Source organism: Vulpes lagopus, chromosome 18 (assembly GCF_018345385.1).
Source record: "Vulpes lagopus strain Blue_001 chromosome 18, ASM1834538v1, whole genome shotgun sequence".
Lineage (NCBI taxonomy): Eukaryota > Metazoa > Chordata > Mammalia > Carnivora > Canidae > Vulpes > Vulpes lagopus.
This window is the reverse complement of record NC_054841.1, coordinates 1569763-1592692: the sequence shown is the minus strand read 5'-3', so window position 1 is coordinate 1592692 and position 22930 is coordinate 1569763. Positions and strand designations below refer to the sequence as shown.

The window sequence follows — 22930 nt, the reverse complement described above, 5'->3', positions numbered from 1 at the left end:
CGCCTGCAGCCCAGGGTCTGATCCTGGAGACCCGGGATCGAGTCCCGCGTCAGGCTCCCTGCATGGAGCCTGCTTCTCCCTCTGCCTGTGTCTCTGCCTCTCTCTCTCTCTCTCTCTCTCTGTGTCTCTCATGAATAAATAAATAAAATCTTTAAAAACAAACCAAAAAACATGTTGTTAAACTAACACCCAAAAAACACAAAATACTTAGATATAAACCTAACAAAATACGTATTAAGATCTCTGTAAAGTCAACTAAAATCTCTGATGAATTGAATCACAGAACTAAATAAATAGGGATCTCTGGGTGGCTCAGCGGTCTGGCGCCTGCCTTAGGCCCAGGGCGTGATCCTGGGGTCCCGGGATCGAGTCCCACATCGGGCTCCCTGCGTGGAGCCTGCTTCTCCCTCCGCCTATGTCTCTGCCTCTCTCTTTCTCTCTCTGTGTGTCTCTCATGAATAAATAAATAAATCTCAAAAAAAAAAAAAAAAACCTAAATAAACGGTCATGAATAGGACTCGATACTGTCAGGATGACAGTTCTTCCCAACTTGATCTATGGATTCATTTTCATCCCAGCCACACTCCCAGCAAGTTACTTCAGGGATACTGACAAAGAGATTCTAAAGCTCACATGGAGGGGGCGCCTGCGCGGCTCAGTCCGTGAGCGTCTGCCTTCGGCTCAGGTCAGGATCTCAGGGTCCTGGGATCGAGTCCCACGTCGGGCTCCCTGCCCAGCAGTGAGTCTGCTTCTCCCTCTCTCTCTCCCCCTCCCCTTGCTCGTGCTCTATCAAATACATAAAATCTTAAAAAAAAAAAAAAAAGAGCAGAGCCCTGAAATAGGCCCCATGAATACAGTCAACTGATGTTTGACAAAGGAATGAAGGCAACACGACGGAGCAGAGACCGGCTCTTCCACAGTCGGTGCTGAGCCCCCCGGACGTCCACCTGCGGAAAAACAAATCTACACGCAGACCTACACCCTTCAGGGAAAATCCCTCCAAGTGGGTCACGGACTTAAATGTACGTGTAAACGATCAACTCCTCGGGGATAACCCGGGAAGCAACCCAGGTGACCCTGGGGATGGCGATGACCTTTTAGACACAACACCAAGTCAGGGTCCGTGAAAGAGGAAGCGGACAGGCTGGTGCGCGTGAGAATTAAAAACGTCTGCTCCCCGAAAGACAACACCATGAGAGTGAGAACACAAGCCACAGACCGGGAGAAAACGCTGGCCAGAGCACAGCTGAGGAAGGGCCGTCGTCCAAAACACAGAAGAACTCCTAGCACGCGGCAACGAAAACACAAACAACCCGATTAAAAAAAGGGCCAAAGCCCTGACCGGGCCCTCACCACAGAGGACCCGCAGGCGAGCCCCTGAACTCACGCCCCTCGGCCTGTGTCACCAGGAAACGCCGGCGACGACGAGCGAGACGCCCGCTCGCCCGTCAGAAGGGCCCAAGCCCACCGCGCCCACGAGGCCAAGCACTGGCTGAGATGTGGGCCGGCAGGCACTTTCATGGGGTGCTGGTGGGAATGAAAGATGGTACAGCCTCTTTGGCAGGTAGTTTGGTGTTTTGTTGCAAAACTAAACATATTCTTATCCTATGATCCAGAAATTGTTTCTTGGTATTTACCCAATCTATTTCTCATGAAAACTTATGTCCACACAAAGAGTTGCACACAGATGTTTACAGCAGCTTTATTCATAATTGCCAAAACTTGTAAGCAATCAAGATGCTCTTCAGTAAATGATGGATGATGCACTGAGGAAGGGGATCCCTGGGTGGCTGGGTGGTTGAGCATTTGCCTTCGGCTCAGGGTGTGATCCTCGGGTCCTGGGATCAAGTCCCACATCAGGCTCCCTTCAAGGAGCCTGCTTCTCCCTCTGCCTATGTCTCTGCCTCTCTCTCTCTCTCTCTCATCTCTATCTCTGTGTGTGTGTGTGTGTGTGTCTCATGAATAAATAAATAAAATCTTAAAAAAAAAAATAATACACTGTGGCAGACCCAGAAAATGGAACGTTAATCAATGATAAAAAGGAATAACCTCTCAACAGTGAAATGGCAGGGCAGAGCCACAAATGTACATCACCAGGTGAAAGAAGCCAACGTGAAAGGCCACACGCTGTGTAGGCCAACTATATGACACTCTGGAGAAGGAACAACAGCAGCGGGGGTCGGGGTCAGGAGGTGGGGGGTGAACAAGAGGAGCACAAAAGGTTTTAAGGGCAATGAGAATACTCGGTACAATACCGGTAACAGATACGTGTCTTTATGTATTTGTCCAAACCCATAGAACCTACATGCAGAGATGAACCTAATGCAAGGACCCTGGGTGATGATCAGATGTCAAGTGCTGGTTCACGGATCCTAACACATGTACCCTCTGCTGGGAGATGGACAGCGGGGAGGTTGCAAATGTGTGGGGGCCGGTCACGTATTGAGAAATCTCTATTTTCCTCTTAATTTTGCTGTGAACTTTACTCTAAAAAATTAAGTTCTTTACAAAACAAAAACACATGATCCCTTTTAGTGGTACCTGGAGACTCCAGGGAAGTACCCCAAACCCCCTCAAAAAGTAGCCTGTGGGGGCATCTGGGTGGCTCAGTTGGTTCAGCTCAGGTCATGATCCTGGGGTCTTGGGATTGAGCCCATTGCAGGGAGGGGGGGTGTCCCTGCTCAGCGGGGAGCCTGCTTCTACCTCTCTCTGCCAGCCACTCCCCCTGCTCGGGCACTGTCAAATAAATAAATCAAATCCCCCAAAAGTAGCAGCCCACGGATAGCTGGCTGGCCAGCAGAATTATCTATTGCCCACACCTCTTCCCCCACCAAGAGCCCACTAAGCCAAGAGTGAAGGAAGGGACCCCCAAAGGTCAGGGCAGGATATCCAAGCTCTAGGCAGAACTAATAGCCACAAGATCCTTTCCTAAAAAAGAGAGGACATTCTGGCATCAAGAAGTCCCCGTCTAGTCCCACCTGACCACCACGAGACGAGGGGTGCCAAGGTGGCACAACGGCTCTCCCTCCCTCCTCGGTGCCATGCTCCCACCGGCCAGGACCAGCAGACACTCCATAAAAGGCTCAACAAGACAGAGACCTCTGCACCTACTACATGCCCAGCACCATCCTGGGCGCGAGGCGTCAGTGGAGCTCCCCTCTCAAGAAGCCACCCAGGAAGAGCACAAAAGGTAGGGCGCCCGGGACAGGGGAGGACACATGCCAACAAGCCACCCAGACACAAGAAAATGTTCCCGGCAAATCAAAAGGAATTTCAAAAAGAGAACAGGCAAGTAATTATTTTAGAAGGGAGCACACTGCCCTCCACCTGGAGGCACCGCAACATCGTGGCGGGCAGCGCCTCCGCAGGGCCTGCTCTCTGGCCACTCCCGGCCAGGCCACGCGCGCATCGGGCTCCGGGCCGGGGGCCACGAGTTCGCCACCCGCGGTCCTCCAGGCGTGACTCGAGGGCGCTCAGGTGGACAGCAGCACCAAGGACGAAGCTGGGGCTGGCTCAGGGGCTGGGAGAGCTGTGTCCCCGGCCCCCACGTTGCCAGAACCAGCCGCTTACAGGGCCGTGAGGCTCCGCTATCCCAGCCCGCCCCCACCCCCACGCGGAGCAGTGACCGTCATCCCAGATAACAGTCTACACCTGACCCTCCAGCCCCGCAGGCCGACTGCACCCTGCAAACCACCTCTGCACAGTGACCCGCTCTCCGGCCAGGGTGCACCTCTTCCAAGGGAACCCTACTTCTAGTTGGATGGAGGACACGGATTTCTCGTGATGACGTAGTGCTTCCGTGGCAGTCAGGCCACAGTGCACGCCGCCCCACATAAAGCCTGGGGACAGCCGCCTGCCTCCCTGCCGGTCCCAAGGAAAGACCACCGCCTCTCATGTCCCCTCCCTGCCCCCAGCAGGGCAAGCTCTTTCTCTCACCCCCCAGGGAGGCGGGGCTGGCCACTTCAGCCCCTTACCCTCCCTCACCCAAGAGGCTGGTCGCAGGAACTCGGTGACACAGCCCTCTCAGGACTCAGGGTCCCTCCACCCCAGCTCCTGCCCTCTCTGCCACCTTCTCTGAGGCCTAACCAGACACCCTGCAACTCACAGCAGCTGGGACCAGCCTCCCTGTCTGCAGCCTGCCGGCTGCCCTGTCCTGTGGCCCTGGGCCCTGGTCCCCTACTTTCTCCCTCTCTCAGCCTCTGGAGCAATTGCTGACTTGTCTGTAAATACATCTGGAGTAACCACAAGCCACGGGCAGCCACCAAGCACCTGAGTGAGCTGTTTGCAGGTGCAGCCATAGGAAACAGGATGCTCGTGGCTCAGGACGACATGTATAAGGAACGGCATGTCCACCTGGCAACACCTAGACACGAGGGGTTAAATAAGATACATTCTCACCACCGACTTCATCTTGTTGAACTTTCACGTTTCTTGTCCTTTTATTTTCTTTTTAATGTTTTTCTGGTTTTTAGTCCTTTAATCATGCTACTAGAAACTTGAAAATCTATACGTGGCCTGCGTCACATTCCTCCTGGAGAACATGGGTCTAAAATCTCCAATCTTCAGGGAAAAAAGTCCAGAAACAACAAAAGAAACTGTCCTTACATTCCATTCACATGGCCCCATACCCCCTCTGAAACAAGTGTCTCTAAACGGTATCTGAACACCCCAAGATCACTTCCCCACCTTCCACTTAGGACTGGCCCACTGGGGGCCATACCCAAAGCAGCTCCTTCCTCATCTCCCTAACTGGCCACCAACACACAACAGGTGAAGACACCTCCTTGATACACGCCTGACTCCATGACCTGACAACCCTGGGGGCTCTCCTGGGAGTTCCCCTGGAGGCTCCCCCTTGCCTCACCTGTTCTCCTCCCCAGCATCCTTTGCTAGCTCCTCCTCTGTTCCACCTCTAGGTGTCAGAATGTCCCAGAACAGGTCTCTGGCCTGTGTTCTTTTCTCCCTGGCTATACTGCACCTCCTCCAAACTTGGTGAGCACATACCCTCATGGTTTAAAATAACATCTATCTCTTTTCTTTTTCTTCTTTTTTTGGTTTTTTTTTTTTTTTTTTGAGATTTATTTATTTATTTATTTATTTGTCTTGAAAAAAGAGAGAACATGCGCAAGGGAGTGCGCACGCATGCGGCCAGGGTGTGGGGAGGACAGAGGGAGAGAGAATGTGAAGCCGACTTTGTGCAGAATGGGGAGCCTGATGCAGAGCTCAATCTCACAACCCTGAGATCATGACCTGAGCCGAAACCAAGAATCGGATGCTCAACTGACTGTGTCGCCCAGGCCCACCGCCACCGCCTTCCCCCCGCAACTTTTTAAAGTAAGCTCTACACCCAGTGTGGGGCGTTAACGCGCTACCTGGAGATCAAGGGTCCCGTGCTCTTACAGTTGAGCCAGCCGGGTGCTCCTAAAATATCATGCCTGTTAGGGACCATCCCCCCCAACCCCCAACCCTGAACCCACTTCTGAATTTCAGACTCACATCTCAATTCCCCCCAGCCGCCCCCCTTGAATAGTTGGACAGCCCACACTACACATCTAGAACCAAGAGCCTGAGTCTTCAAAAACAGACCCAGACCCAGATCTCAGAACCTCTCCCGCGTGTGGCCCTGTCGACAACAGCCTGCCAGCATCTCGCGAGCTGACCACTCCTCCCGAGGCAGGAGCCCTGGGCACAGCGTGAGGGCCCCACTCGCAAACAACACAAGAGGGGATGAAGAAGCCCTGGTGTCTCCGTGGAGCAAAATGCCACACAGCACAGGATGGAAGAACCGCTTAAAGCAAAGACCCCACAGCCCGGCACCCTTCCTACAAACTTAAAACTCAGATAAAACGTCTATTGAACGACGCTTAAGAAGAGGCCATGAGCAAGTTGCAAACAAAAAAACCATGGGGTCAGGACGACAGTGGCCACAGGCTAGGGGAGGTGGGGGCTGGACGGTCACGTGGGATGCTGGCAGGGCCCGGCCCTTCTGCAGGTGGTGCCTGCAGGTGCTCGTTAAGCTATTTAAATGACCACATGAAACAGCCCCTGCAGGGACCAAAGACTGTGACCAACCCAGTTCTACGCAACTAAGATCCAGAAACATATCCTGTTCCCCACTAGTCTTCCATCTCAATTAATGGCCTTTCAAACTCATGGCGTGTCTACCAGGCGGACAGACCACAAACACCTCCAGACGACGCCCTGACTCACGCCACGGGCATCCCTGCCACGCGAGTGCCACACTGACGCGCAAGTTCACAGAACGCGGCACAAGCTGTGGCTCTCTGCCCGCAGGGGCTCCTGCCTCGCCAGCTGGGTGAGGCGGCCGAGAGCCCCCGCCCCGGACGGGCTCTGCACCGCCTGCCCCACCGCCAGGGCCTCCTGGGACAGGCCTCAGCGGGCCACGCACCTCTCCCGAAGAAGCGCCTTGCTCTGCTGAGGAGCCACAAAGACCAGCGTCCCGAAGCAATGTGGGAGCCTGGGCCTGAATGATGAGCAGAAGCACCCAGAAAATAACATCCTTTGCAATGGGAAGAGCAGCTGTGACGCAGTGTGTGCCCCGGGAGCAGGTGGCGAGGCTGTGAACCCCCCGCGGTCAGGCCACCATCAGCCCAACGGAGGGCCTTATGCAGCTAACAGGTAGCACAACACCGTGGGGAGGTGGGGCATCCAAGGGACCGAGACCCTTGACGCTGCACTGGGCATCTACTGCTTGACAAGTTCTAACTAAAACACACACAATTACAAGAGAGAACACTCCAGGCGTCTACCCCTCAAAACAAGTGGTTGTTAAGTATTATTTTAACAGTTTCGGGTCTCTCCAGGAAAAATAAAATATGCAGAAAAAGTCAAGGTCCCAACCCCAGGCTCATCCCACCACCCCAGGGAGTCAGAGTGCACCCTCTGGCGCCCTCCCACACTGGGACACACGCATGCTCACCACTCATGGACCCGAACGGTGTGCACCCTTTCACAGCCACAGCCATGGCTCATAGTACGCCTCGTTCCCAAGCCACCTGCCACACACGGGGCACCTCTGCCGTCCAGCATGCCAACGCCAAGCAGAGAGAGGGCTCCCGCACGCCACTGCACGCTGTCACACACCACACGGCCACTCATATGACCGTGTCTCCACGAACCTAAGGCTGGCGGCCTCACAAAGGCCAGGCCAGCGGCCTTCCCACTTGGGGTACAACAATCTCCTAGAGGCCGGCAGCCCCACCCACTCCAGGACACTCTGCCAGGACCCTCACGGTCACCACGCCAGCCTCGTCCACAAGCATGGTCAGAGACCCACACGGAAGTACGTCTGGACCGTGAAATCCCCAAGGCTGGGGGGGCGGGGGGGGATGGGGCAGGCTCCACCATCCGTGATCACTATCCAGAGAGCACCCAGTAAGGAGTGTCCAAACCTCCCAGCATGAAATGAAAGCCAAGGTTGGCCCCCTGAGCATCAGGCCCAGAGCGGCCAGGACTCTTGCCTGGACGCGCAGGGCTCCCAGTGGGCTCCAGTTGTGGGCTCCTGCGGCCCATCTGCGGGTGTTGACCGTGTCACTCTAGAGCTCTGGGAGACATTCTGAACAAAGTTTCTCAACTGTTCGACACGTAACGAGGTGGCACCAACCCTATCTAATCAGTCCAAAGCAGCAGAGAAAACTCGAGTGTCCAACACGGACTACAACAGACAGAGGCCTATCTTGAGCTGGACTCTCGTGTGAAACAGCCTGGCCCCTGTGCGTGCGCTGCCTCGAGCGGGCGGCAGTGCAGGAGACGCAGCGGGAAGGAGCAAAGGCTCCTCAGGGCCCCCGCCCGCTCAGTGAAACGGCTGAGGGTCTTGGAAAAGCCACTCACCTCTGCGGGTCTCGGTGTCATCGGGACCACCTGGCCGTGGAGCCCTCCAGCGCCCGAATCTGTCCATCGGCACACAGCAGGGAGCCCAGGGCAGCACACGCCTCGGCGAAGCCACCGGGGTGTCAGCTCAAGCCCCGCGTCAGAGGACAGGATGCCCATCCCAAGCCGTTGCCACACATAAAAAGGCCAAGAAGCCAGGAGATGTTTGCTGCCTTAATGACACACGCTCTGCTTTATAAAAAGCTCTTAAAACAAGAGCTGCCCTGTGTCCGCCTCCCTGGAGGGCTGGTAGCGCTCAGAGTCGCCCCTTCCCCGCAGCGGGCTCCCTGCTCTCGGCCACCTCCCTCCTCCCCGCCCCTCTCCCCTGGACAGAGCGGCCCAGGCGGTAGCCTTGCTGCTCTTCTAGGCAGAGACTCCCTTGGGGGCCTCACTCTCATGGCCAAAAGCTCCATCATACGCCATGTGACTCCCAAATTCAGACCTCCCGCGGCCTTCCCCCCCCCCCCCGCCCCCACCGGGCCCCCGCCTCATACTCAGCTACCCCACCAGGCCCCCGCCTCATACTCAGCTACCCCGCCTCATACCTGACACTTGCTCAGAGGTGGCATCACAAACTTCACGTTCCAGACAGGCACGCGGTCACCCGGCCCACTCCTCCTTCACTGCAGTACCCGGACTGGGTCACCCCAGAACTCTCAGTTCCCTACCGCCACACCCTGCTGCCCGCCCTGCCCCTCACCACCCACCCCTGCCATCCACGGGCCACAGACACAAAAGAGATCTCAAAACACAATTCAGGTTCTACTGGCGCCCTGCCTAAAACCCTCCAGCGGCTTCCCACCAAACCTGGGATAAAGTCAACCCCGTGGCACACCTGGATACAAAGGCTCTGTGACCGAGCCCCACGCATGTCCCAGGGCCCACGCTCGGGCCTGTGCACCTGAGCTGCCGTCTCCTCTGCCTGGAACCTGGGTCCCGGCTGCGCACACAAACCCCCTTCTCATCGTCTTCGTGTCCAGGTGACAGCTCCATCCCAGCTGCTCAGAAAGGCGTCCCGGCCCAACCAGCAGTACCCTCGGTCACTCACTCTCTGTGCGCTGCTTATTCCTGCATCACATCCGCCACGATGACAAAATGTGCTCACAGTGACGTTGCCAACCGCCCATCCCCACCCCAACTCAAGCACCCCGAGAGCAGGGGCTCTGTTGGCCTCGGGACTCCTGGGCTGGACCCCAGCACCCACATCCGCCTTGCTCACTGGCTCAATGCACACCCTAAAACTAATGGGCCACAGTCTTGATCAACATCTGTGGAGAAAAGGTTTAACCTCATTTAGTCAAAGAAATACACCTTAGAAGCAGATAAAACCTTCCAAGGAATCCTTCGGAATGGTATCGATTTCTAAAAAGTCCTATTTTGGCCATGGTTCTAAAAACCATGACGTGAAAGTGGAAATGGTTGAGCCTTCAAGAAGGCAATTTGTATCAAAGGCTTGAAACGCTCAACCCACCAGACGCACGCAGAGCTTCGCACAAAGACGCTCACCTGAGGGTCACTGACAACAGACGAGGGGCCGCGAGTCCCGGCAGCCCAGCACGGGGGCCTGCGGGGAAGCCTCGGCCTGCGGGGGCGGGGGGCGGCCCAACAGGGGCGCTTCAAAGACCACCAGGGGCGGGGCACTCGCCACACAGGCCGGGGCGGGTCGCACACACGCGGGACCACGGGGATGGGACTGCGGACCGGTGGGAAGTCCCTCCGCACCAAACACAGGCTGGGAGGACGGGCGCCAGACGGAGCCCGGAGCCCGACTGCCCGGCTGCACAGGCAGGGGCCAGGAGTGACTTTCTCTCCTTCTTCGTGGTTCTCTTTCCTTCCCCAACTTCCCACAGTGAATAAAACTAATTTTAAATCAGAAGAAAAAAGGTGGGAAAAGAAGTCCCTTTCAAGTGACTAATAGTTCTCCAACACTTTGTAGCGCCACTAAAACATCAATCACCAGCGCCCTCCCCTTCTCCTCCCCCCCGACGTGGGGGCGCGGGCGACGCCGCTGCTCAGGCTCCCACACCACCAAACCCCACGCCAAGAAGGCCCGGCCCGTTACCTGCTGTTGCACTAACCCGCGGCGTCTGTCTACGTAAATCCGATACGGATTATATTAAAAACCACCCCGACAAAGCTCCTGTGTGAAAGGCGTGACAATTCCTTGGAAAGCTCTCCTCACACACCGGCCCCGTGCACTTCAGCACAAAGGTTAAGAGTGGAAAGGCCGCCTTCCCTCCTCTTCCAGCCCTGATGGTAACACAAGACCGTCCACACGGTATGGCCACCCCACGTCCCCAGCACCTCCCTCCCTTCCTGAAGCCCTGGGTCCCACCGGCTGACCCCACCAGGCCTTTCGGTGCCCTCTGCGGAGCATCCAGGCCAACACCTGCCGCTCTGACCACAGGGCACAGGCCTGGCAGGCCGCACACAGCACCGAGGAGGAGGGCTCAGCTGTCCCGGCCCCTAGTGTCCCGCTCTGTCCGCTCGCCGTCCGCTCAGGCCGCTAGCCGCCCTGAACACGTCACTGCAGAGCTACAGAACCTCCTAGCTGCTTTGCTCCTCGGTTCTAAAATCTAACGTCCAATTCAATGCGGTCATAAAGAACTGTTTTAGGATTTCCCCAACCTCTGGAGCTGGAAAACGATTCAAAATATGCCCCTTGGGATGGGAGCTCCCCAATATCGCTGAGGATGTCCCACATTACCTGGCCACACCCTCCTCATGAGATTAATGGTCAAAGAAGCACTCTCGACCTCCCCCACCCCGGGCCACAGAGAAGAGGCAGAGAGGTCCCATTAGACTCCGGCTTCAGGCTGAAAGAAGGCCTGCAGAGCGGCTGAGGGGCTCTGAGCCTCCGGCCCCTCCACGCCAGGCTCGCCCGCCTGCACCCGGAAGGCCTCCATCCACCAGGCAGGCGGCCACAGAAGAAATCAAGACACGAAGGAGAGAGAACCCGCACGCTTGTCAAATTGGAGGGGGGGCAAATGTGGTCAATGTCGGCATCTCTGTGTTTTGAAGGTTTTTAATCTCTTAGCCTAGATGTTTAAGGACGTGTAAAAACAAAAAGTTGTCATCGAAAGTGTTCATGCCCCTCCCGTAGAAAACATAAGGTTCTCAATTTTGAAACATAACTTCACCTACCACCTACACCTACTGCACAGGGTGTTAAGAAGCGTTTATCGTGACCTTACAGCACGGGGGTCACGTGTTCATGATCTACAGTGCCCCCACCCACAGCCACCTCGGGCCCAGCTGGCAACAACTGTCCCTCGCCCACGGTGCCCGGCACCCGGGACAGAGGCTCCCGCTGCAAAACTCACCTCTCTCCCCTGGTTTTCCTATCACAGGCCCGATGAAATAAAAGGCTGCCAAGCTCCAGCCTAAGAAGTCTAAGAGGAGAGCCCTAAAGAGTAACTGTTTCCCAGGACAACCAAGAAAACCTGAGACTCCTGCTTATCAGCACACAAGCAAGAGTAAAAGTGCTTCTGATTCTGAGAACTTTGCAAATTCCCCAAACCTAAGGCGAGTTTCTCCAGAGTCCTCTTAAATCTCTGCTTCAAGATTTTCAAAAACAGTTGTTAATTATGTCTTAATCAACTCACACATGACGAGCTATTTATAAAAAAGCTGTCTTCAAATGTATCATTTCAGATGAGGAAAGCTCACATCTATGTACTGAAACGGGCCGAGGCATACCCGGAACGGCCTCTATTTTGATTTCGCGGGAACAGACGCGGGTGCCCCTGCTGCTCTGCCCCGCTGGGCTGAGCCACTTCATTCCCAGGGCAGGGTCCAAACTGGGTCGGTCCCGTTCTGATCCAACGCCGCTGCCGGACGGGACCCGGTGCCCACTAGTCAGCAACTCTGAGCAGGGGTAAGGGCAACTTCCGCAGCACAAGTGAGAGCCCGGGCACTTGCCCACCACGGCCCAGGGGCAACAGAACAATCCTGGGGGCCGCGCCCCTCGGCCCCTCGGATCACGCTGTTCCTCCACGGCCCAGGTAGCAAAGATGCCCCTTTCCTACCACTTCCTGGCAAATGTGCGTCCACCCCACACCACACCCCTCACGTGGCAAACATAAAGGACTTGGAAAGTCCTCGACTTTTCAAACTCCAGCGATTCTGCCATAAGCACACAGCACACGCTGCTCAAGTACGGAAAGCAGCAAGAGAACAGATACCCCAGGCGGGTGGAAGGGACCCCTTCCCCCGTTACTGCCCAAAGATAAGAAGCACCAGCTCCAAAAGACACCCACGTATGCCTAAAACACCATCCCCACCCCACCCCCCAGCCACCAAGACGGCTTTGTCCACCCTTAAGATGATGGGGATAGTCACGGGCAAAGCCCAGACAGGGTGTGAGGAGGAACGGCCTCCCCTCCAGGCCAGCAACGCAGAAGCAAGCGCTCAGGGAAGCTAGCTCTGTCCTGCGCTACGCAGGGCTGTCCGGTGCTGGTCGTGTACCGCTCCCAGAGAGTTCTTTTTCTTTTCCTTACAAACGTCACTTACCGAAGCACATCAAAAGGAAAACTCTAAGGCCTGTGGCCCAAAGCGAGCCCACACCCAGGCACACTCCCTCTGCAGGCAGCTGCGCCCGCTGCCCCCATGGCTGTGGGACACGTCCCCCACATCTACGACGTGCCTGTGACAGCGCTGGCAACGTTCTCACTCACGGAACCAGAGTCAGCCACCGCACCAGACTCCCCAGTGGCCCAGAACATGTCCAAGTTTGGTGCAGTTTTGATTGAGAATCGAGCAGTCTTTAGACTTCATTGCATCTACAGCAACATGACGCTTGAAAACAAGCGAAAAATGGAACGTGACTGGGATAGTACGTGCACAATAAACGCTACGTGATAGCACTGTGTCCCGTTCATCCCCGTCAGTTCTACAGTGCTCCATGAAATGGTCAACCCTGCTTCCTAGCAGGCCAACTGAGGCTCAAAGAAAAAAGCCCAGAGCACCCTTGAGTAACAAAATCTAAACTTCTAAACACGTCCCTCCTGCCACAGCACCAGCTGCCAAAGCCGGCCCGTAACTTCAATGCCGGGCTCCCCACGTCCTACTGCCCGGCTTGGGGCCAGCCCTCCTGGAACCAGACCTGACCCAAACAGTATAGCCAGCCACCACTGGGCTGTTCCTTTCCCCACCGACAGATACCCGCACTCACCACGGGTGGGAATCAGCGCCCCGGCCACCCGTCCTTACGAGCAAGGGTACTAGCTAGCATCGAGAGTATTCACCTTAAGGAAGGAGCAAGCCCACGCTCCCAGGCCGAAGCGTCGACGGTAGGAACGGTGCTCTGTCCTGGAATGAGAACCTACACTGTGGCCAGACCTCAGAGTGATAGGAGGACAAACTCACGTACGCTGCGGAAGATTGCTCATCTGCCAGGGCAAAAGATCACCTTCAGAAATGAGCATCTGTAATGAAGCATCTCTCTGAAAAGATCTCTTAAAACCATTTATGCACATGCTAATTTGGGTGTCATATCACTTTTTTCTTCTTTCAACTATAATCATAATATTACTTCGATGTTACGACTTCCAAGCTGTATGACACTGGCGCTTTCCAGAGTTCTTGGGACAGCTGCCTTTGCAGGAAAAACCCCTTATCCATTTTTGTCATTCCCACGACAGATAAAATTTAGACTCTGGTACCTTCAAACAAGCAAATTAACTATAGTAACATAAACACTTCTTTACAAAACCGTCCTGACAGAGCACATCAAGACGGATTTTGGTAAAACCAAAGTCCACAGAGGCTCACAGCGCGCAGTGAGAGTGGAGCATGAAGGCCCAGGGCTGGCTTCAGGCCCTGGGGAGACCTCGGTCCCTCCTCTGCCCAACCTGGAGCCCCGGCCTGCAGGAAGGCCAGGTCCTGAGGGGCAAGACTCTTTCACACACTCCAGCTGCCAGCAGTCCGTGAGCTCACTTGACACCTGTGTGCAGCCTGGAAAACCCTGCCCGCCCCTAATCCCCTCCTCCCAAGTGTTTGCATCTCTGAGTTGTAACAAGAATGAGCTGTTAGCCAAGCATAGTTATTTTTACAAGTCACTTCCACCTCCTCTTTATACGTCGTCGTATGATGAAAGACTGCAATGAAGAGAGGACATTGACTAGTAGAATTTAGTATTTCCTGACCAATTATATAACTAGAATATTCACAATCTGTCGTCTCAGTTTACAGAATCATACTATTTAAAAGAAAGAACTTTGTTCCCGGGTAATAATTTTAACCATTGTTTTTTTTTGCTTTTACTGTTACAGAAGTGAGGTGATGTGAGAGAAATCAAGAGTTCCCAATTGGCGGGGGTCGGAGGGTGGGGGGCAATGGAGACATGGATATAATCTTTCCTATTCTAGAGGACATCTGTTGCCCAAATGTCAACACGGGCGGCTCTGTGCTCTTAAATACGGGGGGCTTAACGCAAACACTCGTGACAACTCTTGCAAAGAGTCAGCAGTTTACAGCTTTTTTCAAGCGGCCGTCTACTAGTCACACAAAGACATCTCTAATGGTGACATTAGAACAGAAGATAAAAGTGAGTCCAGGGTCAACATGACAAAGATGGCAGAGCTTCCTCCCCGTGCCCCCCCCCCCCCAGCAGAAATAAGGAGGGAGCTTCACTGGAGCCAAGGCTCAGACCCGGGATCCGGCCAGCCCCAAACTGCCACACCTACAGGCCCAGCGAGCCAGGCCAAGCGCCTGCCCTGCCGCACCGACTGCTGAGGAGCTCACACCAGGTTTAAATAACCAAAGTACAGCACAGGGAATGGTCTTTGCTCGGAGTCAGGCAAGTGCTGAACCGTGTGGGACCACCCGAAAGGCGCTTCCGTAGACAGGTAAGGAGTGTCCTGACACCACGACCTGACGTGCCACAACCACGAATTCCCTCCTCTAAAGGTCATTAGAGATCAGCCGTATTGGCCGCTGAACAGTCAGAATACACATAAGGAGCAAAACAGACGCTTCAATCAACAGCACCACGACTTCAAAAAGGAAACCAAGTGTGTCGTAGGGGGCATCTCAGCCCCTCTCCAGCGTCACCTTTCTCCCTAAGAGCGAGGCAAACCCCCCCAGCCCCAAAATGCGGGTGGGGGCTGCAAGCTCTCCCTACTCCTGCCCATATAAAAACACCCCCGTCAGCCCTGGCCCCAGTCCGGTGCGCACAGGCTCTGACAAGGAAACCTCTCCTTCTTAAGATGCTGAAATTCTGTCAAGGTGACCAACGGCTCTCTCCAGAGCGCACGCGGGGACAGGGGAGGTGCTGTTTCTACTACTCCTGCCACGGCAGCGGCCGCTCCACCAGCACATGTTACTACACGGCAAGGGAGGAGCTCTCCAGAAGCTCAGCACTGGCAGTCCACGCAGGCGAGGTGCAGAGGATGCAAGAGAAACAGGGGCGCCTCCACCGCTAAACTTTCTCTCTGCCTGGGAATCCCCAAACAAAGCAGCATGACCCGGGATGCTGGGGAGGCCCTTTCGTGGTCAGGCCTGAGGGACCCTCACCAACGGCCCAGGCGACGCAGGACACGCGCGGGTGGGGACCCCACAGCTCCGTGTCAGCAGGCGTTGTCTGTACCCCTGAGAGACCCGCTGCTGTCGCTGGATGGTACTAACCGAGACAACCGGGCACCCTTTAACCAGCACACTACACTGCGGGCCACTGTGGCCACAGGAAGTGCACAGCACAGCGCAGAGGCAAGGACGTGGACCAGGAAGGGTGTGTGCCCGAGGATCCCTCCAGGGCTCACCTGGGATCCCTGCCATCCTGGGGTTAGCAGGGAAGCGGAAGCTTTCCATGCAGGCTTGCCCAGCCACGAGGAAGGAGTGTCACTACTGTGCCTGACCTCACGGATGGGGGGGGGGTTGCCCAAGCGGGGGTGCCCAACCCTCCATCCCAGCCCAGGATAACAGAGCAGCAGCAGCAGCAGCAGAGTTCAGTGAGGACACAGGCCAGACACAAGTGCTCCCCAGAAGCAGGAAGGGAAGCACCAAGTGCAGGGGCCGCATGGACCGGCTCCATCACCCCTCGGCCTCCGCCGCGGGGGGGGGGGGGGGGGGGAGGGGGGCGGGGCGGGCAGGGGCACACGCGGCCGCGGTGGGAGCCCAGAAACTTTGCAACGCAAGGAGCGAGCACACGTGAAGCGCGGCCCCAGGACAGGGACCCCCGCTGCCCCGGCGCCCCGGGCGCGCGCACACGCGGACACACGCGGACACGCGGACACGCGCGCACACGGACACGCACAGGCACACGCACACGCACTGTCCGTCCCCAGGGCAGCAGCCCGGCTGGTCGGCCCGGCCCGCGCACCCCGTGACCCCTGCGCCCCGCCACCCCGCAGCTCCCGGCCTCCCGCCCGGCGCGGCCACTCACCTGGGGGCAGCTGGAAGTTCTGGATGTTGGTCGGGTTCTGGGGCGGCTGCGGCAGGCGGGGGGCGAGGACCGTGGGCGTCAGCGTGGCCCGGATCCCGCCGCTGGTGGCCGAGGGCGTCCTGGGCAGGCTCTGGGGCGCCGCGCCGGCCGAGCCCTTGGGCAGCCCGCCGGGGGCGCCGGGGGCGCCGGGGGTGCCGGGGGCGCCGGGGGTGCCGGGGGCCGGCGGCGGCAGTCCGGCGGCGGCGGGCAGCGCCCCTTGCATAGTTGGCCCGAGGATCATGCCGGCCCCCGCGCCGGCCGGGCAGCTGGTCGCCAGGGCCTGCGGCGGCGCGGGCGCCGGCTGCACCGCCGTCTTGGGCGAGTCGGCCTTGGCCACCTGCGCGGGCGCGGCGGCGGCGGCGGCGGCGGCGGCGGCGGCGGGCCCGGGCTGACTGTTGGCGGCGGGCGGCGGGGCGGGCGCGGGCGCGGGGGCCGGGGCGGGCGCGGGGGCCGGGGCCGGGGCGGGGGCGGGGGCGGGCGCGGGCGCGGGGGCCGGGGCCGGGGCCGGGGCCGGGGCCGGGGCCGGGGCGGGCGCGAGGGCGAGGGCGGGCGCGGGCGCGGCGCTGCCCCCGTTCTGCGCGGCCGCCGGGGCCGGGGCCGGGGCCGGGGCCGGGGCCGGGGCCGGGGCTGCGGCCGGGGGGCCGGGCGGCCGGGCCAGGCTGGCGGCGGCGGGCGGCGGCGGCGGCGGCGGGGCGGCGGCGGCGCCGGCGGGGGCGGCGGCGGCCGCGGCGGGGGGCGCGGGGGGCGCGGGCGGCGAGGGGGCGCGGGGCGCGGGCGCGGCGGGGGCGCCGAGGAAGGGCGGCGTCTGGATGACAGTGGCGGCGGCGGCGGCGGCGTTGGGCTTGGGCGGCGGCGCGGGCGCGGGCCCGTTGTGGAGCAGGCTGACAGCAGGTGCGGCGGCGGCGGCGCGGAGCGAGGTCCCCAGCGCGGCGCTCCCATTCAAAGTTTGCGCGGCTCCGGGGCCGCCGGGCGGGCCGTTGCGGGCGGCGGGCTGGGCGGCGGGCTGGGCGGCGGGCGCGGCCCCGGGCGCGCAGGCCCCGGCCCCGGCCCCGGCCCCGGCCCCGGCCCCGGCCCCGGGCCCGGGCCCCGCGCCGGCCTCGAGCGCGCTCAGCTTGGCGGCGGGCCCTGCGGGGACAAGCGGGGCGGCGCGGTGAGGACGCGGGCCCGGCCGGCGCCCGCCCGCGCTCAGGCCGCGCCGCGCTCTACCTGCGGGGGGCGGCTCCGGCGCCGCTGCGGGCGCGCCCTCGGCCGGCACGGCCGCTCCGGCTCCGACATGGTTCCCGAGCGCGCCGGCGGCCGCGGTCCGCGCCTCGGGCGCGCGGGGCGCCAGGTGGTGGTGGTGGGCCGCGCTGGCCGCCAGCTGCGACTCGAGCGAGCCCACCAGGTCGCTCACCACTTTCTCGTCCACCTCGCTGTTGAAGAAGACCTCGTCCAGCAGATCCGAGCCCGCCGCCATCTTTCCTCCTCGGCCCGCCGCCGCCGCCGCTCGCCGGCGCTGGGCGGGGAGGAGGCTCCGCGCGGGCGGGCGGGCGGGCGGGCGGGCGGGCGCGGGCGGGGGGCGGCGCGCGCCTGCGGGGCGGGGGCGGCGGCCGGGCGGGCGGGGGGCGGCCGGCTGGGGGGGGAGGGCGGCGGCGGCGCAGTGCGCAGGCGCGGCGGCACGCCCGCCCCCGCCCGCCGCCCGGCGCGCTCCCATTGGCCGCGGCGCCCCCCGCCCGGCCGCCCGGCGCCTCGCGATTGGCCGCGGCGCGCGCTTAAAAGGCGCGGCCAATGGCTGCGAGCGGCAGAGGCCGGGGCGCGGGCGGGCGGCCTGGGCGCGGGGGGCGAGCGAGGGGCCCCGGGCCGGCGGGCGGGCGGGCGCGGCGGCCGGGCGGGCCGGGGTCGCGGCCGGGGCCGGGCGGGGCGCGGGGGGCGCGGCGGGGGCCCGCGGGGGGCAGCCCCGGGGCTCGGTCTTTGTCTGCGCTCGCTCCAAAATGGCTGCGGCCGGAGCTGACGGGAGCGCCGGGCGGGCGGGCGGGCGGGCGGGCGAGGGAGGGACGCCGCGCTCCGAGGCCCCTCCGCGCCGCCGCCGCCATGGCGGGGCCGGGGAGGGCGAGCCGGCGGCGGAGGGCGGCGCGCCCCGGGTCCCCGTGCGTGCGGCGGCGGCGGCGGCGGCGGCTGCGGCCCGAGCGTCCCCGGCGGCGCCTGCCTCGGGCGGCCCGGCCCCGCGCGGGGCCCATAAATCACGGGGGGGCGGACAGGCCCGCGGCGCGGCAGCCGGGTCGGAGCGGCCCGCGGGGACGGCCTCTGCTCTTCCTGTTTCCTCTGCTCCCGCCGACCGGCAGCGTGACCCAGAGGCCGCAGGACGGGTCAGGTACGGTCCCCTGCGGGCGCGGTGCGCGGACGGGCGGGGGAGGGGAGGGGGGAGGGGCGGGGGGAGGGGGTGCGGGAGGGGGCGGGGGCCGGGACCCACCGAGCTCTCCGCGGGCGGGGCTGCTGCTCAGCCGAGCAGAAACGGGGAATTACGTGTAAAATCAGAGTCTGTAAACCTTGACGACTAATTGGACGCTTTGAAGGGAACCACGTTCAAGCATCTGCAGGCTGCCTCCCGGCCCCCCCGCGTGACGTCGGTCGTGGCCCCGCGATGTCTGCACCGGGTGGGAAGTGGGCCCAGGGTCAGTCCCCACTGCCGGGTCGGCCCCTCCACGCGGAGGCATCCCCAAAGGGAGCTCGGCGGTGCCACCTCGGGGCGCCCCCCACGCACCGCACCCGTGGGTGCATGTCGCCTCCACTCCTGCCTGCACCAGGCCTGCTCCCACCTGGGTGCCGACCTCGCCCCAGGGTGCTGCGGGCAGCGTCCAGTCCAGCAGGAGGTCTGCACCCCCTGCCACCTCACCCCAGGGAGGAGGGGAGCTGCCCACCTTGAGAGGGAACAGGGCAGCCCTGGGGCTCCTGCCCTCCTCCTGAGGGGGGACCCCCCTCCCGCTGCCGACCTGCGCACGTTGCTCACTCACCCTGAGGACTTGGGGAATTTTCTTGAATATCTGTGTGGCTTTACCTGTGGCCACAAAGAGTCATGATTTCTGCAGCTGGAAAGAGACCTCCCACCTCACATAAAGGAAAAAGGGACAATGAAAATGAGGGTAGCTATAAAGACCAGGTTTTTGTTTTTGTTTTTAAAGATTTATTTGTGATAGACATAGAGGCAGAGACAGGAGGAGGGAGAAGCAGGCTCCATGCCAGGAGCCTGACTCGGGACTCCATCCCGGGACTCCAGGATCGTGCCCTGGGCCAACGACAGGCGCTAAACCACTGAGCCACCCAGGGATCCCCAAGACCAGGTTTAAACATCAGAACACATTTGCTGTGACAACGGCAGGAACCCAAAATGCAGTCCTGCTGCCTGCCAAGCCAAAAATGTGCAAAACCATGGGTGGAAGGAAAGGCAACTCCCCAGGCCAGCAGCCATGCAGGCCTTAGTTTATTAAACAGTATATGGTCTTTTCAATAAAAAAAGAGAAAGCATCACTCACTTAAATATAAAAACAAACATAACCAAAACCACACTTTTCGTGTTGCTCCAGGTATGTGCAAGATAGGCAGTGTCCAATGTGTTATCTAAGCTTTTGTTGTCCACCTCAAATACTACATAATAAAACAAACAAACAAAGACCTGCAGCTAGCTGGCAGCTGGTGGCCTGGGCCTGGCTGCCAGAGTCCCATGTGACAGGTGACTTCCCCACCCAAGCTGACAGTGCTCCTCAGCACGTCGGACCTAGCAGAGGATGCCCGCCATCAAGAATGGGTGTGCATCCCACGGTCAAGCTCGTGAACACATAACTGACCTGTAGATGCAGGCCCATTCGTGTCTTAGGGTCATTAACATTATAAACAGCAATTTACAGAGAAACGAGAAATTAATTCTCTCACAGCTCTAGAAGCCGCTTCTGTAGGCCCCGGGGGTCCTGGGCTTGCCCCACATCCCTCCAGTCTGTGCCTCTATGGTCACATGGCTTCTCTATGGCCTTTCATCTTTTGAGGACACCAGTCATTGGATGTAGGGCCCACCTGCTTCAAAATGGTTTCCTTTCAAAAAAGGATTTCATCTCAACACAATTAACTGTGCAAAGACACCATTTCCTAACAGTGTCACACACTGAGGTTCTGGGTCGATGTGAATTTTGGGGAGACACCAACCCAATACAACATATGACCAGTTTGTCCACTTATGGAGACAAGACGCACAGATAAATCAGAAGGCAGCCGTCTGCCTCATCAGCCCCTCTGCCCCAGAACAGTAGCCTGAGGCCTGAGTCTGGAGTGGAACCCACCAGTCAAGGCTGCCCCTCCCGCTGCTGCCTGGGAAACAAGGTGCAGTGGCTGAAATCTGTGGCCACCAGTGAGAAGCAAACTGGTGCACTGAGCTCTCCACGCGGGCCAAGCCCATGTGGCAGGTGAGGTCCAAGCTTCGGAAGGTTGTCAGCAGCCCAGGGTCTCTCACGTTGGAGACAGAAAGCCGGGACTCGGACCCTAACGCTGACGGATGCAGGCAGCCTCCTGTCAGGCTGCCAGCACTGACCAAGCCCTCGGTACGCCAACCAGGTGTCCGCTCCTAAGTTAGGGTCGGAGGCAGGCCTGCCTCCTCCGAGACTGACCCAGATCCGCTGGATGCGGGCTGTCTGCAAACTCGAATGACTCATTTACAACAGTTTCTTGGCTGACTCCCACAAATAGCTAACTACGGCTATCACGGATGGCTTCTACTGGTTTAGCTCAGAGAGGAGCTGACTGCAAAGTTCAGGTGGGAACTCTGAGAGGTCAGCCTTCCTGTGGCATCTCCCTCGACACCCGAAAGTGCAAGCAAGAAACAGCCTTCCTCTCAGAGGGCCTGATGGCGTCCTGAGTCCCCCTTACTCCGAGGGGCGCGAGGCTGCCAAGCTCCATCTCTAGGCATCACGCCCATCAGACGGTTTTCTTCAGGTAGAATCGCTTATTGCTTTGGTTGATTCCTAACAGAATTTGCCCCTCGCTCAGCTTAAATGTCCAGTTTAAAAAGCCCAAGCCTCAATCCCTGAAATCCTACCTTGTCGAAACCTTAGCTTCGTTGCAGGTGCTGTGGGAGATGCACCAAACCATACATCTTGTCATTAGAAACGCTTATTTCATTAGCATTAATTGTTTGGACAAGATCCATAAAGCTAAGATTTTAGGCACTGACCCTAATGCTAGGTAGGATGGAAAAAAAAAAAAAACAATAACATTTACAAAAGCATCAAACAACCAAATACCTCAAAATAAAACAGAGCACAAGACCAATGGACAGAAAGTTGTAAAACCCAATTGAGAGAAATTTTAGGAAAAATAAGTAAGTAGAAGGATACATGGAGTTTAAGAATTGGAAGGCTCATTATCGTAAAACTGTCATTTCTTCCCAAAATGATCTACAGATTTTATACAAAGCAGGTTTTAAGATCCCAGTAGGGTTTGTCCACAGAAATTGAAGGCTGGGCTTCCGTTCCCAGCACAGTAGAGTAGCCTCCTGGTGAACTAGCCTTCCCCCCGCACTATGAACCGTGCACGAAATACAGAAGACCACTTACCGGAGTCATCAGCGTGAGCACGGGCAGGCAGACGCTGCAGAAGTGAGCTGCGCCTTTCACTGCTTCCAGCCTAAGGGCACGCTGCGGTCTGTACCACCCGGGGTAGATACGACTTGGGAGTCCTGTCCTGAGGAGCTGGGAGACCGAGCTGGGCAGCGACAGCCTCTGGGAAGTACCGGGGCATCCCAGAGGTGAGGGAACGAGAGAAGGGGAGGCCCAAATTCGGTTTATAAACTGCGCCTAAATTTCCAGGTGACACTGGAGCACAGGCATGTGGCAGACTGCAAGCAACTAGGCTAGGAATAAGAGAACCAAGATGAGGGACACCTGGGGGGCTCAGCAGTTGAGCACCTGCATTCAGACTAGGGCGTGATCCCGGGGTCCCGAGATCGAGTTCTGCATCAGGCTCCCTGCGTGGAGCCTGCTTCTCCCTCTGCCTATGTCTGTGCCTCCTCTCTCTCTGTGTGTCTCTCAAGAATAAATAAAATCTTTAAAAAAAAAAAAAAATGAAGTCTAACACGAGATCAGAGCTGCTATCCATGGGACAGCCTGGGTTTGTAGCCTGAGCCCGGCCAAGTCTTAGCCTGACACCAACAAACATGAAATAACAAGACCAGCTCTGGAGATATGTGTGTATGAGTCCAAAGTCCACAGAAAATAGCACTCGACCCGTCCAGGAGACAATTCAAAATTAATATTGATATAAAAAGAAAAGGAGAGGGGATCCCTGGGTGGCGCAGCGGTTTGGCGCCTGCCTTTGGCCCAGGGCGCGATCCTGGAGACCCGGGATCGAATCCCACGTCGGGCTCCCGGTGCATGGAGCCTGCTTCTCCCTCTGCCTGTGTCTCTGCCTCTCTCTCTATCTCTCTGTGACTATCATAAATAAAAATAAAAAAAAAAAAAAAAAGAAACATTTAAAAAAAAAATAAATAAAAATAAAAAAAATAAAAAGAAAAGGAGAGTGTTAGCCATTCTCAAACAAAAACAGGTAAGTAATAGAGATTGAGCTCTAATTTGACCCAGGTAATACTATTAGCAAACA

The 22930-nt window shown here is 58.5% G+C and overlaps 2 protein-coding genes across 2 annotated transcripts in view; one reads left to right on the top strand and one right to left on the bottom strand.

The window, feature by feature from the left end:
- The window catches only part of TAF4 (TATA-box binding protein associated factor 4), a 66954-nt gene extending 49111 nt beyond the window's left edge, over positions 1–17843 (bottom strand). Inside the window, exons 1-2 of the mRNA XM_041732701.1 lie at positions 16874–17843; positions 16274–16759 (exon numbers count right to left, since the gene is read on the bottom strand). Coding sequence (XP_041588635.1) covers positions 16274–16759; positions 16874–17768 — 1381 coding nt within the window. The 5' untranslated portion in view covers positions 17769–17843. The remainder of the gene's footprint in view (positions 1–16273; positions 16760–16873) is intronic.
- Positions 17844–18158: 315 nt separating this feature from the next.
- LOC121477695 (EP300-interacting inhibitor of differentiation 2-like) lies at positions 18159–22695 on the top strand. The gene is made up of 2 exons (XM_041732148.1): positions 18159–18662; positions 18865–22695. Exons 1-2 carry the CDS (start codon positions 18283–18285, stop codon positions 18911–18913), a joined length of 429 nt encoding a protein of 142 aa, XP_041588082.1. The 5' UTR covers positions 18159–18282; the 3' UTR covers positions 18914–22695.
- The last annotated feature ends 235 nt before the right edge of the window (positions 22696–22930 follow it).

What these genes read in the sequence shown, in the direction of transcription:
- LOC121477695 (XM_041732148.1), top strand. Translation starts at nt 18,283, where the DNA reads ATGGCTGCGGCCGGAGCTGACGGGAGCGCCGGGCGGGCGGGCGGGCGG. An exon ending in GAGGCCGCAGGACGGGTCAG is followed by an intron (nt 18,663 to 18,864) that starts GTACGGTCCCCT and finishes GACGCTTTGAAG; the next exon opens with GGAACCACGTTCAAGCATCT.